General features: G+C 38.2%; 1 protein-coding gene across 6 annotated transcripts in view; it reads right to left on the bottom strand.

Annotated features, from left to right (window-relative positions):
- The window catches only part of RBM33 (RNA binding motif protein 33), a 100,089-nt gene that overhangs the window by 54,513 nt on the left and 26,812 nt on the right, over positions 1-18,764 (bottom strand). For 5 of the 6 annotated variants that reach the window (XM_065628251.1, XM_065628252.1, XM_065628254.1 and 2 more), the window contains exons 8-10: positions 11,584-11,792; positions 9,467-9,776; positions 4,249-4,307 (exon numbers count right to left, since the gene is read on the bottom strand). In XM_065628251.1, the coding sequence (XP_065484323.1) occupies positions 4,249-4,307; positions 9,467-9,776; positions 11,584-11,792 (578 nt within the window). The remainder of the gene's footprint in view (positions 1-4,248; positions 4,308-9,466; positions 9,777-11,583; positions 11,793-18,764) is intronic. The other variant, XM_065628253.1, reaches the window with a different exon arrangement.

Here is an 18,764-nt window from a genome sequence, read left to right as displayed (position 1 = left end):
CTCAAGTTTGCTAAAATGGCGTTGCAGGTTGATTCAAGTCAGCCCAAAGATCACTTTGGGGAGAAAGAAGTAAATTGTATTCTAATGTACCTTTTATAATAAATTTGTATAGCCCTTCTAATATATTGCTTGTCTAAAAAAAAAATTTCAAGCAAGTGGCAATGAAGGACAGTAGCCTCTGTTTTGAACAATGACTGGTCACCTCCCCATCCTCCTCTTCACTTCACATGCCCCAGCCCAGCCCCAAATTCGGATACTAGGGGTACCTCACCATTTCTGGCTGAAGAGTGTTGGCAGTGAGGACACCTTCCCTCTGCCACGCTATCCCAAAGTGAGCATGACACTCCATTTTATATGTCCTTAAAAAACTGCACACAAATGTGTCACATAGGAATATTACCTCAGTGTTCTTTAAGTTAAAGAAATAATGTTTGAAGCAAAAAGTCTTTACAATTTTTTCTCCAGGCAAACACTGAAGTATTTCAAACAAAGAGCTGGTGGACTCACATAAGGGATGGAAAGATCTGGACCATCAACTCAGCTCATAGTTTCATATTAAGTAATGATGTGGGCTCTATAATAGTCAGTTAGCAGCAGCGTTTAGAAACACCTATTTTCTATTTAATTTCTTCTTCCCTTGTTTCAGCCCATCATTCTTCACAGAACAAAGGAGTTGAAAGATAAATTAGCCCAGATAATAAACACCAGAGGACAGGAACCACAATGGTCTCTTTTGCATAACAAGAAAAACCGCAGGCTCCGTACCTGCACTGGGGCAATCACAAGAATTAATACTTTGGTCAGAAAACACATGAAAAGTTCAGAAGACCCATACAACTAGTCTATGAATAAAGTCTTCTGTCCCCAAAGCAGAGTGTTCTCTGTGAAACACTGTGACACTGAGACAAGAACTCAGAAAAAGGCATCCTCACCACTTCAAAGAAAAGGCAGATGAAAAAGCAACATCTTCAGAAGGACTCTGCCAAAGAGGTTAGCTCAATCTGTTCTTTAAAGAGCTTAAAGAAAACAGACAGTTGGCACTTGCACAGTCCCAGGTTAATTCAAATACCTGGAAAAATATTCTCACTGACTGTGCTTCAAGACTGGATTACTATCACTATAGCCACCTGTGCAATTCAGACAAAGCACAGAAGCCTCCGCAGAACTCATGTCTTTAACTCCCAGGTACCACAAGTTCACCATGTTTCTCAGCTGTAACATGCCTCAGATCCACCATTTATTTAGTCCTATTCAGCTGGTTATAGCTCCCAAACATCACTCACACTAAGTCATCTTGAATGCTTACAGAGTGAGACAACTTCCTTGCGTGATTCGAGATTACTGTAAATGTTAAAATAACTCCAAGTACAGATCACGGATTCATTCCACTATGTCCTTTCTAGCACTTCCTCTCTAAACATTTCAGGAGTTAAGCTTTAAGTAAGAAATAATTGAACAATGAACCCTGCCCTGAAATATCAAAATGTAGATTCAAGGTGAAGTGAACTTAACCAGTTCCAACTCCAAGCAGGTTCAATCTTGATCAACATTACCCTGGTTTACTACTACATTATTTCTTGTAATTTAGAACTCACACCGATATGCTAAGATGCTCATTACAACTTTGTTCAACTCTTCAATTACATCCTTCTGCAGAAGGTTGTAAGAATTAACTATTACATGCTTACAAGTCACTGCATTAGCCCTAAATTACAAACACCTGGTTTCCAATGGATTTATGACTTGCGACTGATTAGCTCTGATTGAAGCTCTTCCTGTGTTCAGCGCACACACAGGCTCTCTGTGCTGAGAGCTTTCCCTCCTAGATAAGGCAGGAACTCAGAGACAATTTTTCCTTCAATTTGGGCACTGGCCAATTTTAGGTCTCTCCCTTGCAAGAATGTCATTACCTTTAATGTTTCCACCTCTGCCACGTTCAATCAAAATAAACCATCCAGTTCGAAGTTAAACAGGAAAGCAAGCTACGAATATTTACTTCTAACCCACAGTTTTTTAGAAACAAAGCAATCAGAAAAATCAGTTGACTAACACCCTTTGATTAGGCAATCCTATTAACATGAGCAAATTCAAGTTATTACATATCCAGACATTCTTTCTACAATGAGGAAAAAGATGAATGAACTATACTCTGAAATACTACTTTGATCTTTTTCAACTGGCTTGTAAAAGTTGTCTAACCATGGCTATAAGTCAACATTTATACATAAACAAGTGAATTATAATGGCACAAAGCATTTGACAGGTAACAGAGCAAAAAAGGTAGTTCTGCAAGATAAAACGTTCAAGTCGGAAAGCAAATTTGACTTCAGCTCACAGCTAACATACTACATTTAATAAAACAAACATGAGATATGTACACAGTGACACTTAATTCCTAATGCTAATATGACTGATAACCTATGCAAAATTTATGAAGTACTTCATAAGGGAAGTCCATATTATACCCATTTTATAACTCAGTGAGTCACACAGAAAGATTAAGTAACTTTCTCAGGGTCATATAGCAGGTCACCAGCCAAAGCAGAAGAAGAAAAAAAATAAAAGAAGAATCAAAAAAAAAAAAAGACAAACAACAAACCACAAAAAACCCCACACTCGGGGCTACCAACTCAAAGTATTGGATCTTGTTAGTTAAGACATCCCTCCTCCTCTTTATGAAAAATGATTACGCTTTTTGCTAGGGCATTGCTTACATAAAAAGGCAGCAAGCAGTCAAGTGTTTTCCTTCAGGCAAAAGGAGCAAGAGTCTTACCAAAAATGTTCCATCTACTTTATTCCATTTTAAAAACTGTTGCATACAAGATTAGCTGCGTTTGCAGTACTTCTCAACTTGCAAAAACCAAAAATGAACAGAATTAAAATCTAATTTCACGGTCAATTTAAAAAAATTAATTTCCAATTTTTCTACACTGATGTAAACACACTTCAAAGATGTCAATTACAATGCCTTTACAGATATTCCTTGTCCTCCAATTTCTTTTCCATCCCAAATTGTGTTTATTGGTAAAGCAACATTGTGTCAAAGGAAAACAAATGCAAGATACTTGTTTTCATCAAAAAAACCCAATTACTTTTCAAATGTCAAAAAGGTTGTCACATAATACCAAAGGTTGTGGAAGAAAACTATTCCCCTCTGCGAACCACAGTATTTTTTAATAGAAAATATCTCCAGTTAAAGTGTGATGAAGTTACATAACAGGAATTTACTTAATAAAACTGCAATTTTATTTCTTAAACCTTTCTATACTTCACAGAAGAAACATGGCAATTTAAAAGCTTGAGTTACTGTACAAAATACGGACATCGCACAACCAGGTATGCACATGGCAACCTAAAGTCACAGCATGTTTCTGAAATCTGCTTCTTTCAAATACATCTGATCTCTATGCAAGTAATTTACTGCATTATACTACACAGATGTTCACAAACATGTACTTTTCTCCTTCAATACTACAAACATTAACAGAAGATAATTTTTGTTTGTTTTATATATTTGGGAAATACAACATATGGGTCTTTGTTTGAAAATATTTAAGGCCACATTGAATGAACTATTTTTTCTTTTGCTTATTAATATTTGCAAACCACTTGAACTAAAAATTTAGGGCAACAAAATTGTGAAATTACGAGAAAAGGTCCACAAGTATGCACTCTTCGCCATTCACAGAACTAAAGAAATTATCAACTGAAATTAGTCTAGTGAAGCAGCTAAATGCCTTGTTTGTTTTAGAAGTTAGAAACATAAGAGAAAGCAAGGTCATGCAGTGGCATTCCCATTTTTATATAAAAACCATGAGGGCATTCAAATGCCTAAAGTAATAATAAAAATGATTGCTGATTTTTACAATAAATATATATTACTGCTTTTTAAGCTTAGGGGTTATTTCAAATAGCCTTTTATTATATCAAATAAAATAAGGATTCTATTTATACAGAAAGAGTCAAGTAATAAAATGAAGCCCATATTCTTCAAGACAAGACGCATTCATGTCTCTCCCACTGGAGAGACTGGTTCAACAATTTTACAGTTAAACAGAATTAATTCCACTCTCGAAAATCCATTGACCTTAAGCTTTTAACAAACATTTTCAACTGCAGAGTGTATTGTCAATATTTACCAATCGTTAAAATTATATTTCACTAGAACAGCTTGTATTTGCTATATTAATATTTCCTTGCAAATGTATGCTTATCCATATCAGAGAAGAAGAAACAGCTGCTACTCACAGGAAATCTCTGGGGTCCTACAGCAGGTCTTGGCTGGGCTGGAACTGGCAGCAAGGGCACTGAAACAAGAAGCACCTTTTAACACCATTTGTTTTACCTCACAGTTGTTGCTGTTATTTCCAAAAGCAGTTGCAATAAGACGCCATGATTAAAATCTGCTACATTTACCCTCACATGTCACAGTTCCTACAATTAATTTTCAGCAACCATTCCCCTCCCCCGTAACATGCAACAGGGCAATTAGGATTCTCTCAGTTAATTTACATAATTTAATTCTGCATTTTCCAGAATTAGATTGCTCCTTGTTCCAGGAAAGAAAACCAGAATACTTATTCAGCCAAAGACATCTCTTAGACAAAGCTGACACAGCCTCTAACTACAATTCCATGTTTCAAATAGAAGGATACATGATTAATTCACCTTCTCAGCTTCACGCCCCTCAAGATTTCCTGAGTATCTCCTAATCTCACGGCCAACCTCCTACAACAAGCACTGGCATCAGAGGCTCTATCTGGTATAAATCACTGTTCAGAGGAGGTTTTAATGAGGCAGGCAGTGACAATTAACAGCAAGTGAAAGTACTTAATCTGGCCTTGGCACTGTAATGGTGTATGCAACTGTGATCATAGTTTGTGTAATCACGGAACTGATCTCAGATGAAAGACTATTTCATAAAGAGATGCCAAGAAGAATTAGGAGACTCTCTTCCTGAAAAGTAACCTGTCCAAAATTAGTATTTCAGGAGAATTAATATGGATGACTTATCCACAGAACTGTACTTCAAGAGACCAGTCAAGAAAAATGCTTCCCAAATACTTCCCAATATTCGCCTAACATTATGGCATAATGCACAAAGCATCTACTGCTGGATCACCTTGGGCACTGAATCTATAGTTGAATACACAGCAAAAAGAGTAACGAAAGACTCCTCACTGCCCAGGGCAAGTTTTTTTCTGGAGTTGTCTACATAGTTAGATGTACAAATGTATCAATGTTAAACAAAAGGCCCAGAGTGTCAAATAAAGCATTTCAATCAAATGGCACTGAACCTGCTTGTTCATTTACTAAAAACTTTTATTAAGTTTATGTTTCTTCCATTTGTTTTTAGCATTTTTGAAAGTGACAGGAAAACGTTTCCCCACACAGGGTTAAAAATCAACTTCATAGACAACTACTGTATTACACTTCGGAGCAGGAAAGACGCTAAGAAATGCACCCAGCTTCTCCCTTAAACAAGCTGCATTTCCCAACAGAGTTTGCTAAGATGCCTCAAAAAATCCCTTTTTCTATTGGTAACTGAGGCACGAGAACTAATGCATTAGTGGTTAGTTTTAGCTCATGTCCATGTCTGGCTTCTATCCAGTTTTGTTAAGTACTTGCGGTTTACTAGTTCAGGGACGGAAAGGGTAAACTAATTGCACTGGTCTTTCAGCGCTCAGGGACTGCATGCAAACTCTGTATTAGGTTACAGCAGAAAAATCAGTTGAATTGTCTCATCTCAGGTTCTAATGAACATCTGCCAATATCAAACAGTCACAGCCACCTGGAAAAAACTGACAGGGGGCTCTTAACAGACCCGGGATTAAAATAACACGGGTATCACAGGCCAGGAACGCACTGAGAAAAATCACATAAGGTGGGAAAACTAGAGAAATGTCAACTGAACAGGGCACTCATGTCTATTTCAGTAACCTGCCTCTGGTAGTAGCATATAGATATATTTATACATTTTAAACAAATGAATTTGATACTCATGAAAGATGGTAGGTCAAACTCTGTGCCCTTTCAATCCTTGGACACTTGCTGAAGCAGCAAAGAAGCCTCAAGCAAGCATTCATTTTCCTGATGTAAAATCTCCTATTGGTTTGAAAAGTATGTTTCAAAAATAATACACAGCATGTCGTGAGACACTATTTTAAGAAGATTAAGTTGCTTTTGGCTGTAAATTCCAATGCTATACCTGAAAAGATGAAGAAGCAATTCCCATATTGATTATTTAGGAGAACTATGATGTAATTTTTCCCAAGACACCAAACCATTTTTAAAGGGTAAATGGCATACTAATCTACCGAGCTGCCATAAATACCTCATTAGTTCATGTCAATTTTGGCAGCATCACAGTATCCTTGAAACAGTCATTTGTGGTATAAACTTAAAAGGGAAAACAATCAATATCTCTATGACAGGTTAAACTAGTATTTCATAGTACATTTATATGCAGTCCCTCAGTATTTGTAAATTGGTCATAATCAAATCGGAGTGTGCATTCAGCCAAAAATTACTACTTACAACTCAAAACTAATTTACAGAATAGGACACAAAGAAAAGGGAAAACTATATGACAAGCAAGCAACCAAAAGCCATGTGATTCAAATGCCACAAAAAGTAGAGCTGAATAGCACCTGAGCAGTATCTGCAGCAGGAATGCGCAGAGACTCACGTAATCGTTTTAGGGGTTTTGATAGATTGAGTCCTCCTTAATAATTTATGAAGCTTCAAAGACTAAAACTAGTAGAAATTTGTTTGAAACAAAACTGACTTGAAAGTAACTATTTTTTTGAACCAAGATTCAAGGCTGGGCAGGGAGCTCGTGGTCACTCTAAGAGACTTGCCTTTGAGACATCAAAGGAATAAGCTGATGATAGGATTCTTCAAGAGTGCTTCAACTCGCTTTCAGGCTGAAGTAGCTGCCCACTAGAGCTCTTATACATGAAGATTTCATAACAATTTACGGTAGGCTTAAGTCAATTTTAGAAAAGACTGATATACTCAACACATTTCAAGGCTAACTCAAACAAAAAAAGATGTTGAGTAAGTATATTTCTATGATTTGCGGTTAGAGAAAGTGTCCCTGGTGCTGACAATTAGAAGTATGTGAGCTTAATCCTGCCATAAAATTAGAGGAAAAAATGCCAGTCTACACTAAAACATGACAGCGCACCATTAAAATTACCAGAACCTAAGTGTGCATATCATGCACTTCCAGACGTGGCATTTTTAGCTTCCAGGCATCACATTTTCAACAACAGAATCCCAATAAAACCTTGCACCTGACTGTATTCTCTAGTGTTTAAAAACCCTCAAGGATCTGGAAATATATTCAGCCAAGAAGGGACAGGACATCATCAAGAACATGAAGTCAACCCGATCTTTCATACTCTCTGTCACCCTGAAATAAATGATGCTGCATGTGAAACACCTCCTCATACTGCCAGCTACCAGTCTCTGCCTACTGGGGCCTCAAGCAGACAGATTAAACTGAGAAGGAGATTTTTAAGTGGAAGTTTAGAACAGCGCTCTCTACACTTGAATTTCTGTCTACTATCTGATTAAAAATTCATCTTAATATGCAAATGCCATTGAAGATTTTAGGATTATGTTCCTCTTCCTCGAAGAAGACTACTGAATTCCTACATATTTTCCTGAGATACTCAAACATACACTTTCATGTAACGTAATTGTACTGCTGCTGACAAAAAGACTGACATGGCCACCACTCTCAGTCACTGCAGAAGACTCAGCTCCCCATACATGCTCTCTAATCAATAAGATTAAAATTCTACAGCGATTTAAAAGATTGTGTTTAGTGGTACACTGCACAGCTATTAGCAGAAATATTCAGTAGTTTTGCCAAGGAGTCCTTCAGTAAAATGGATGGCACAAAGGTATTTCACATGAAACAGCTGCCATCAATACACAAAGATCTTCCTCTCTGAAATACAGGTCTTGGACCACTAAAAAATGGATCCCTCATTCTCCAGGGCCGCTCATTCTGAGAGGATGACTAGACTTTTACCAGTCTAGAAATGAATGTGCACACAAAGTCAGCAAGTACAAGACCTAAAATAAAGACTACAAATACAATATCGAAGATCATCTAACATGCAGGAAGGTACACAACTTTGTTAAAACGAGGATCTGCAAGTGAAGATACGAAAATAGACCATGCTCAAGGTAAAGCAAGGGACCTGGAATACCCAGGCTCAGACAAGCCTGAAGCCACCTGATAAAGTGAAAAAACTTCAGACAAAAGAAAGAAAATACACTGGCACCCGTTTGACTTTAGGCAAAAGTAAAAATCCTCAGTAGCCATTGCTGGCATTAGGAGGACACTTGTTCACCCAGATGCAGAATATTTGTTGACTCACGGGGAGAGAGAAGAGGCAGCAAAACAATAACTGTTGCTTTGGAAATGTTAGGAAAATACACAGAAGGAATAAATCCAAGACCAAAGCACTGTTTGGACTGCTTCCAGATAATCTGTCCTGATGCATAACTTGGTGGGAAGCACTGATTTTATTAGACAGGAAAATGCAAAAGAGTCTCTACAACACAGCTACTATGAAGCCAACTGCGAGAAGCCTAATAGATGTCTATCAATTAGCAATACCCTACCCTGCCAAATCCCTACCTTTCAAATAAATGAAACAAATATAGCACTGGCTTGGAGTTCTGCTGATTTGAAGGGGGTAAAAATACAGAAACCCTAATGGTAAATATGTATAAAAACATATATATTTCTTCACTTTGTCTAGTCGCAACAGAATCAAGGTATGTAGTGTCTCTTTTATCCTCTTAGGGATTAAACACTTCCTAACTAAGGAGTAATGTTAACAGCTCTGCTGAGAGCTGCCCTAAAAAGTGTAGCCTAAAGATTGCTTGTGTTAAGTTACAGAAAAGACATGCCAGCAGGCTGTGAATCAAACAATCACAAATGTGGCACTGAAAGGAGAACTGAGGGCATGTATCTCGTCAAGTAAGGACAGCAGTTGGTCCCCTTCCCAGAGATTACAGTGCAAGGAGCGCCTTGGTGTGATCTCACTTGAAATAGGTGGGTGGTCATTCTGTGAATGCTTGGCTGAAGCTGGAATGATGTGGGAAATAATAAACTGCAGTACTTACCTAGTCATGACAACTGACATTTGCTACTTTTAAAAAGCACATTCTCTTTTCAGTTTTCACTTTTACTGCTCTTTGCAGACTTTACAGTAGAGTAACAAAAATGACAAAGAAGTTGGAATGGCTTTACTATTTCAGCTGGCCGCAGTTGAACAACGTTACATCTTACTTCAGGCAAAACATTTGTTTCACGCTTAAGGAAAAAATATCAGCCTGAAGCACAATTTCATGAAGTGATAAACAAACAAACTGTTGCATCTCTAGCAAAGAATAAGATGAGTCACGTTCACATGACTGGGAAGGTATTCAGAAAGCTGACCTTGTACAGGCGTCACTACTGTCCCCTTGAAATGTGGGTTTATATGTATGTTCTTCGGTTGCTGAGGTGTCACTGGAGGTGGAGTCATCATTATTCTAGGCGTTTCTATCTGAGGGGGCATATGTAGCCCTGGAGGAGGAGAAGAATGATGCTGATGCTGTAAAGGAAGCAGAGATTGTAACTGTTGCTGCTGCTGCTGCTGCTGTTGCTGCTGCTGTTGTTGCTGTTGTTGTTGGTGCTGCTCTTGGTGATGCTGGAACAGACTCCTAACAGGTTGCTGGTGTGTTGGAATTAACCTCTGTGAATGAGTCTAAAGTCAGACAAAAGAATAAAGTCAATAGGCTTTAAAGTTAAAATATCCTGACATAAACCAGCACAAAACCAAAACACCTTTGGAGAACAACTAAGGCCAAATATGAACACAAAAACTTCTTATATCGTCAACTGAACTGTTAAGCACCATCAGGAAAGCAAAGGAATAATTGAAGACATTCATGGGAAGGAGAGGACAGTGAAGAGCAAGGAAGCACATAGAGAATGCAGATATTCATTCACTTAATTTCAACAGTGAAACTAGCAAGTTTCCTATGTTAGGGTTCTGCATATGTCACTGGAAATTGTCATTAAATGCAACCACGTATATGTGATAATCACCAGAAATCTGAGTCCTAGTATCAAAACAAATCCACTCACTTTGCCTCCTGTATAGAAGAGCCCCTCTGAGAAAACAAACTTAACAGTAGCAGAAAATGTCAAAACACAAGTTAAGCTGGATTCTTAAGATATCAGTGTAGCCCACATCTCTACACTGCTTGAAGAAAAAAAAAAAACACACAAAACTTTAAAGATACCTTTCAAAGGTACCTTTTGTAACAAAGAAAGTTTCTTGCTGCTCAACATTCTCAAACACAAATGGCCAAAATCAGTTATAATTAAAAAAAACCCACAACATTTCCTTTCAGAAACATTCTCCTGCTTCTAAGCTCACTGATACTAGGTATCAGTCCTAGTCCAGTAACTTCCAAATGGTACTGCAAGAAGAGTCCCAAATGGACAACCTTTTAGTAACAAAGATGTGACATTTTTTCAGCAGCCATATACATAAAGCAAAGTAGCTATAAAGTATGAACAAGATATTGTGATGAACACAAAAATGTTTACAACATTTAATAGCAAAATAGCTAGCAAAGACTGCAGCAATACAGAAAAAAAAATATTCCACCTTCGCTGTTCTAAAAGCACAAAATATTCTAGTGCAGGGCTCTCAACTGCTGAGATATCCACAGACTCTGGCTAGTACTCAGCACCTACAGTTACTGCAGTTGGAAAAAATCCCCTTTGTTTAATACAGATGACCTTGTCCTGCAAAGACATACATAGGCTTTGTTCTACAATCTCAGCTTCCAGTACATTTTATGGCACTTAACAAAAACAAGTGTGGGCTACGTCTTAATCACGCACTTGCTGGGTTGTTTGTTGTGATTTGTTTGGGGGGTTTTTTTGTTGGTTTTTTTTGGATGGAAAAAGTACCATCTTCCAGTACGTGACACAAAACATGGGGGGGGGGTAAAAAAGAGTAACAAAGACAAATTTCATCTGAAATCCCAAGATACTAATTTATCTAGTGGTGATCACCTTCCTATGGTTTTATTTGCCTCCACAGTTGGTATACGATTTTTTTATTTTAGAAGTATCAGCAAAAATATTAGTTTGACAAAACCCAAGAAATATTTTACAGAATCATATTTTCTTTAAACTAGATTACTATTAATAATGTAGGACCAAACACGTTTCCATGTTGCCTGTAGAAGACTTCTCAGAGGAATGAACTTTTTCCTGTATCCTTATGCAAACCAGTAGGTAAGCCTGATTACGTTGTACGAGTCAAAATCCATTTTTCATATGGAGGCCTCAAGTTGAGGCCGGTAGCAGGACTAAGCACATACTTTCACAATCACCATGTTACGCAAAGTCCATCTTACCCAACAGTGCCCTGAAAGAGCAAAAAGCGCACATTGGAGTATGTACTTCACCTTTGTAAAGATTCATGATTTAGAATGCATTTCTCCATCATTTCCTGAAAGAATGTTCAAAGAATACTAAGGATTAAAAGGTACCATTGTCGATGGCTGGTTTGGCAGCAGTCCAGGCCTGTGATCCTTCATTCTTCCCCTATCATTATTGTCTCTCCTTTGTTCTCCCATTCCGTGGCACATAACTGAGCCTCCTCTTCGCCCTCCTCTCCTTGAGCCATACCGGCCCTGTTTAAGCTGCCTTTCCCTCTCTTCAAATTCCATTAATGCTGCTTTGGCTTCTGCAGAAAGTTCTGTTAAAAGAGAGACATAGGGTAAAAATATTTTAGCTTCATGCTGAAAAGATGGAAAACATCATGAAGAAAACATCACTAGAACTATAGACACATCCCTGCAACTAACATAAGATTTGCAACTAACAAAATTTGCAGGCACTTTGATCTCCTTTAGGTGGCATGTTAACATTTCATTAAAGGCATCTTTAAAAGGAAAAAGCACACAGATATTTCTGTCTGTTGCACAGGAAAAAAAGCAGGTAAACGAAACAAACAGGAAGAAGTTTGTTTGGTTTTGTTTTGGTTGTTTGTGGGTTTTGGGTTTGGTTTTTTGGTTTGTTTTTAAATGCTATTGAAGTCTACCCTATGCTGCAAGAGCAGGCTGTGGCTCCTCCTACATTTGTGTTATCTTAAACATCTCGCTTATCTGCAGAGATGTCAAACAATACAATGAAACCCACAGTAAACTTCACTGTAAAGGATATGTTGAGTCTTTCATATAAATAGCTTTTATTCGCCAGATTCTTTTACATAGGCCTGTTCCAAAGGAGAACTTTCTGGTTGCTGAAGAGTTTTTCTAATACATAACTACTTAATATTTATTCTATTATATGAGGTTTAAGAAGTGACTGTACTTTACAGGTGATAATTCCACTGAAGAGAGAGCACACTTCAAAATCGGTGCTCAGGTCAAGTCAAATACAAGGCCACTGATAACACCCACCCAACATGCATCACAGGTAAACACCACAGAACAGATGGTACTCAGTGAAGATTGGCAAATTTCCTTGAAACCTGAGACAATGCTGATAGCATTAAGAAAAAACCAAGCAGTAACAGGCCCAGGTAATCCAATTACTTGAAAATGCAGAGAAAGTCTACACCAAACTTCAGTAAACATACCACAACGGTATGGGCAATGCTACCTAGCAGGTTTCAGTTAAAGGGGAAAAATGTAACCCAAACATGGGATTTTGCCATGTGCCAGTCAGATCCCTTGTTACCCTCTAAAATTGTCTTCTGCCTCTAACACAGCAAAATTAAACTACTTTAAACTAAACTACACTCCTTACACATAAAAACATATTTTGAGTTCATATAAATGGTAATTATTGCAAGATGTTCAGTCTTCCATCTAAAAAGTTTGCTCTTTAAGGCGACTAGTTAGAGGGACAACTTTTCAGGACAAAGTGTTTTTACTTGCTAATATTACACATAGTGGCTATAATATCTGAAGATCAGAATAAAAATAGTTTGCATCCAGCAGCTGAGACACTGCTACGACATCTCCACATCACTTCATAACCTATTAGAAAACTATTTAAATTTCTTACAAGTCCAAAAGCCAAAGCTACTTAAATCACCATCTTAAACATCTTCCTAAGTAATCTCAATTAGTCTTTGAAGTTGAGGATTGACAGAAGGGCAGAAAAGGGTGAGTGCCACACATTCCCACCGCGGCAGCTGTTCTTACTTGGCTACAAAAACTACCTGCACAACTAAGCTGCAAAGACTGTAAATTTGCATGTCCCAGTTTTCAGAGGTATTCGGCACCTCCAGAAAGCAGAGGCTTTTTGGTTTTTAAAAGAAAAGTTTAGAATCCGCTGTCCAAGAACACGGTAAACATGACAGACTCCAAGAAGCCCAGGATTTATTTTCTATGTCATTTCTGCATGTTCGTGATGAGACAAGTTTCTCTACTTCCTTTTCTCTCATCCCTCTGACACTCAATTAAGTGGCATAAAGCCTTAATTTGCAATCACACCAGATACTCTTATGAAATGCTACCTTTGCCCTAGCACCTGCCTCCAGAGACCAGCAGAGCCCAAGACAATCAGGCTTTATCAGGAAAATTTCATAGCATGCTCAGAAAGGGGCAAGAAATCACATTCCCTCAAGTCTTAGTATGGTATTAAACATGCACACTATGGATTTCTGAGGAAAATTAAGACAAATGTACTCTCGTCCAAAGCAATCAAAAGCATTAGATGCAACTAAAACAACCACTTCATCCATCCTCAACTGTCAGGGATGAAAAAAATTTAGTTTAATAGGAAAAATAAGAGCTCTGATTTCAAGCCTCTCTCCTGTCCACACCTGCAGAAAGTTCATTGTCTTCACAGGTTTGCAAGAGTGAAAGGATTAACATGGGCTCTTAGTTGGTCTGCAGGAAAAAGAAGACCACTAGCTCACATCTACACAGAAATGGTGCCACTAAGTCACAAAGTAACAGCTTTACTTGCTTTAACCAGAGCAGAGCCAGCATCCTGGGCATGGGGCATGCTGCCAGCCGGAAAGGTTTCTTCCCCCTCCCCCCCCACCCCCTTTTTTTTTCTTCTCCGTGAATAGGAAAGGCAGGGCAATTTTTCTGCCATCTTCCACACTGCAATCCTGATCTCAGCAAGGTAGCTTGGAAAGCAAAGTTCAGTTATTGCAACGAATACCTACCACTGATACTCACTCAAGATGATAAGGTGCTGTTTCACATGCGAGGAAAGCAATTTTTAATGAACCTGGGAAGAGACAACTTTAGAAGGAAGAATGGGCTGCTGCAAACTAAACAACTTAAGAGGGCTGTGTTGATTAAGCTTGGGGAAGGGATGACAGCATCCAGGGAAAAATCAGTCCTGATGATCTTCCATGTGCAGGTGCTTTTCACTCTCCTTAAAATGAAAACTAATAAATTGTTTTCCTAATCCATCTACACAAATGTTCTAAAATCTTGCAGGCTGTGTCTTTAAAGGCACGGTCCATGTATTCAGTTTATCAGCCAGAAGTAAAACTATATATAACACAGACCTTGGAAAAAACACTCCAGCCAAAACAAAAACTGCCATGAATTCACTGCAGCCAACATCATTACATTCATACTATATCTATGACCACAGAAGTACAATATAACCACTTGATTTTAAAAAAATGACGACATTAACATCAAGCATACTTCCCCCATAACATGCCACTGAAGGCAACCCTGTCCTATCTGTGAAGTATTCTGCTTACAGACAAAACTGCAGGCTCAGAGTCTCAGAGACAGACAGCAAAAGTGAGAACTCATGAAGTGAACTAAACTCATGAATACCGCAAGTGCTTTATATTGCTGTCAGTCACCATGCAGCCCGCCTGTATATTTTATACAGTCAGGTCAATTACTAGGTGAGCTGTTTATTGAATTTGAGAGCATCGTGCCACACATACAGAGAACGAGGAGACAGCATGGAAGATGGTTTTGCAGGGAGGGGAGCAAGGAAAATAGTTCCTGTCTTCCCTGAAAGCAAGACACGACTGTTAACCAGAGAAGAGGTGAGGAGCAAAGGAAGAAGAGATCGTCTTTAGCCCCCTAGACTCTTCCACAGCACAGCTAGGTATTCACATGAAAAGGCCCACTGCTTCTCCCTGGCTAAGAGCCCGTGTGCGCTGTGACAAAGCACCCTGGGCCAGGCTGGGTGCTGCCGCGTCCCCTGGGCACAGCGTGCAGGGTGCTGCCACACGCGGTCACTGACCAGCTCCTGCCTGTGCCAACCCCCAGCACAGGTCTCTGCAGCTACATCTGCCTGGGGTGGCTCCCTGAGAGCAACAACATTTCAAATCCCAAGGTGTGAGAATCCCAGAATCCCTATTATCCTGAATTATCTACAGATTCACAACATAAATCACATTCCCAAACAGCTACTAAAAAAAAGTACATATATATACTTTTTTTTCATTTGCATACATATGCAATTTAAACTGAGAGACACAGCAAATGTCCTCCTCTAACTTTTTTTCTCCCCATCATCCAGACTTGCAACCTGCACACAGTGCAACAGGGCAACAGTAAAACCATTCATTTTGATTTCCTACTTTTGCCCAAAATCTCAGCCACTCATTATCAGAGTGAACAGAAGCCAACTAAGTAGGACGTAACAAGAAGTACTAGCACATCCAGTAATTTTTGTTACTACTTTGCAAATGGCTCTGCAGAAATGTAGGGGTTTGGTTTTGTTTTAAATTAAGTACGGAGAGAATAGTTTGGTGATGCCAAACAAAGCCATTTTTCTTCTTCACGTTCCTTAACAGGTAACTAAATCCAGAGCGTAATAGCAAATCCAAGTCTGGGAAGACATCAAATACCTGCACTGAAGTTATATATTTCTCAAAGACGATAAACTCAGTACCTCTAGAAATCAATTGGGCAGTTATCCTACAATACCCCTCCTTCAAACTTCTCAAAACCACTACTTACATTATATTTAGGAAAGATCTCAGCTACATTAATGAGAACACTATATTTTTACGCATTTTTATCAACACACACTTCTCATCTTGACCGTACAGTTCTCACACAGTTAATGCAGTGCATCAGCAATTATTTTTCTGGTATCTCTAAGTGTCAAGATTAATTTCACTATTGCTGGTAATAAAATGGTTTCAAATGACATCTTTAATCAGCAAGTAAGAATGCACTCCTCCAATAGAGACAAGCTGTCACAAAAGGTCACGAAAATGTGACAGGATGGAAATTACGTTTGTAACTTCAACTGAAATGTTAATTCCTCTTTAAGTGTTTTCTCAACTATGTTCAGACTTTAAAGTAAGGAGATGTAGCTCTGGAATGAAGTTTCTTTTTTAAATCAGTAGCATCTGTAAAATTTTGCTCTATAATATCAAAAGCAAGCAGATACTTATATGCAAAAACCAACTATTTTTTGCTGTTTAGCTTTCCACCACATGGTCCATTATTTGGTCTCTTTATCAACAAATTAACATGAAAAACTGGTATGAACAGAAACTATTTCACAACAGCAACACTGTATTTTTGCCAAAGATTAGTTTCAAAAAAAAGCTCATTAGTTTATAGACTCATCCACATTAGCATCACCTTCTCCTTGTATCTCAGAGCTATATCTCAAATCACTTAAAATTACATTTAAAAATAAGTCCAATTGGAATTACTGCTCCTTTAACAGTCAAACTCTGCTATAAATTTTCTGCTCGTTGGCTGGTCTTGTCTATTTTAAACTAGAGTAAATCCACAGAAACATGAAAACGCATGCAACTATCGTTTACCTTGCAATTACATGCAGAGATTTAGCTATTCCAGTGCACTCTTATTTTTTAAATAATCTGTTTTGTAAGGCCACCAGAACCTCTTGTATAAATAACATATGGTCTATATGTGGGATGTAGAAATATGGTTTTATGGTTGAAAATACATTTGGAATGTACCTCAGCTAAAATATCCCTTGCCCATATAGACTAGGTCTGCGCCTCTACAGGGTTCCCTTCAGTCTTATTCTAATTAGAATCAATTTCTGATTATTAAAACAATGCTGAATAAAGACCTTTAATAGCCTAAAGTTGCAAGTAAGAAGAAGTATTTGCTAAATACGAACAACAGATGAGAACGATCTTGATTCAAAAGCAGGCACCAACATCTCACTCACAGGATGACATGGCCTATGTGAACACCGCTGTCAAAGTCTGGTTCAGCCTTTGCAGCTGACTCTTTGCTGCTCACAAACAAGTCCTCTTAGCCACAACATCTCTGTTACAGAATTAAGGCTTCTCAATTTTTGCAGGAGTAGTAAAAGCCCAAGTTCCTTGCAAATGAATTAAAGAATTAGGAGGCTATGCAAGTCAAGAGAAAAATCCTTAGAACTAACATCCTTTACAAAGCAAAGCTTTTAAGGTAAGAAGAAAATTTCATCAGGAGTTCCAATAACCCAGGTATGTTCTCTGGGAACATAACTCCAAAATGCCCTGTTGTCTCAAAGACACTGACTCATCTGGAAGGAAAGAAGCAGCACCTAGATATCAAGCTCACACTGCATGAAATCCATCTTAAAGCAATCCTATGAAGAATTCATCCCTACAGTCTGGCAAAACTTGAAGTATCATAAAAAAATACCTCTTCTCCCAGTGGTATCTGACAATTAGCCAATAGTATCTGACAATTTACCTCCATTACCAGTTCACCTCCCTTGCATATCTTGATTCTCTTCAAAAGATCAGGGCTTTTTCTCCATAGTTGGAATTGATATTTGGTTCAGTAGCAAAATTTTGAGAACAGTACACCCTTCTGAAAGCAAAACTTAAAAGGTGATATTACGGAGATGGGCAGAAATTAAATTTGATTTATTATTATTATTTATTAATACCACCATTGTAAGACAAACATGCCCCTCACAGGACATGCATAAACCAGAGATCTTTAAAAACACCAGTATCAGCTTCTTGGGTACTCAGGGTACATAAGGGGTGTCTTGAAGTTAACTCTCAAAACCATAAACCAGTGTGATTTTATTTATAGACTAAACCAGAGTGGCTGCAATGAAGTTGCAAACATACCGCTTCTTCTGAATTAGCACTGGCAAATTCATTAGTTACATGGAGTAGTCTTCCTAGAAACACACACTTGGGTTATGCTACTCAAATACGAAGGAAATATACCCTTTTGGACACTGCCTAAAGAATCAAGGTGGTATAAGAGATCCAGATTGTTCCACGTGAGAAAAGCTGAACCCAGAAAACATGCGTTTCCATATTTTTCTAACACACTCCCAAGCAAGTTACAATTTCTCTAGGCCAATCCAGCAGCAGGAACACAACAGATTCACAGCACACTTATGTTCCTGGGGGAAAACATCAAAACACGCAGGTATTTCACAGTAGAAAACAAGTAACAAGATTTGTGTTATCAACTGAAAAAATCTCCCAAGGATGGAAGTCCAAAGGAATTCCTTAAAAATGTATTCCACTACGATATGTAGTGAAGCACAGAGCAGATAGCTGCTGCTTGAAAACAGGAAAGCTTTTAAAGACACCACAAAAGTCTCAGTGAAAAAACACTGCGCTGTTTTTCAAAACATGATACATTTAGATATTATTCCCAAGGAGAGAGACCCTAATCATACTGCAACAGACTATCCATTACTTTGGTCAACGTGGATATAGGCCAGTCTAAGAAGGTGACTGTTCCATCTTTTGCCATCAAACTCTTTTCTTAAA

Source organism: Caloenas nicobarica, chromosome 2 (genome assembly GCF_036013445.1).
Source record: "Caloenas nicobarica isolate bCalNic1 chromosome 2, bCalNic1.hap1, whole genome shotgun sequence".
Taxonomy (NCBI): Eukaryota; Metazoa; Chordata; class Aves; order Columbiformes; family Columbidae; genus Caloenas; species Caloenas nicobarica.
This window is presented reverse-complemented; position numbering and strand designations above follow the sequence as displayed.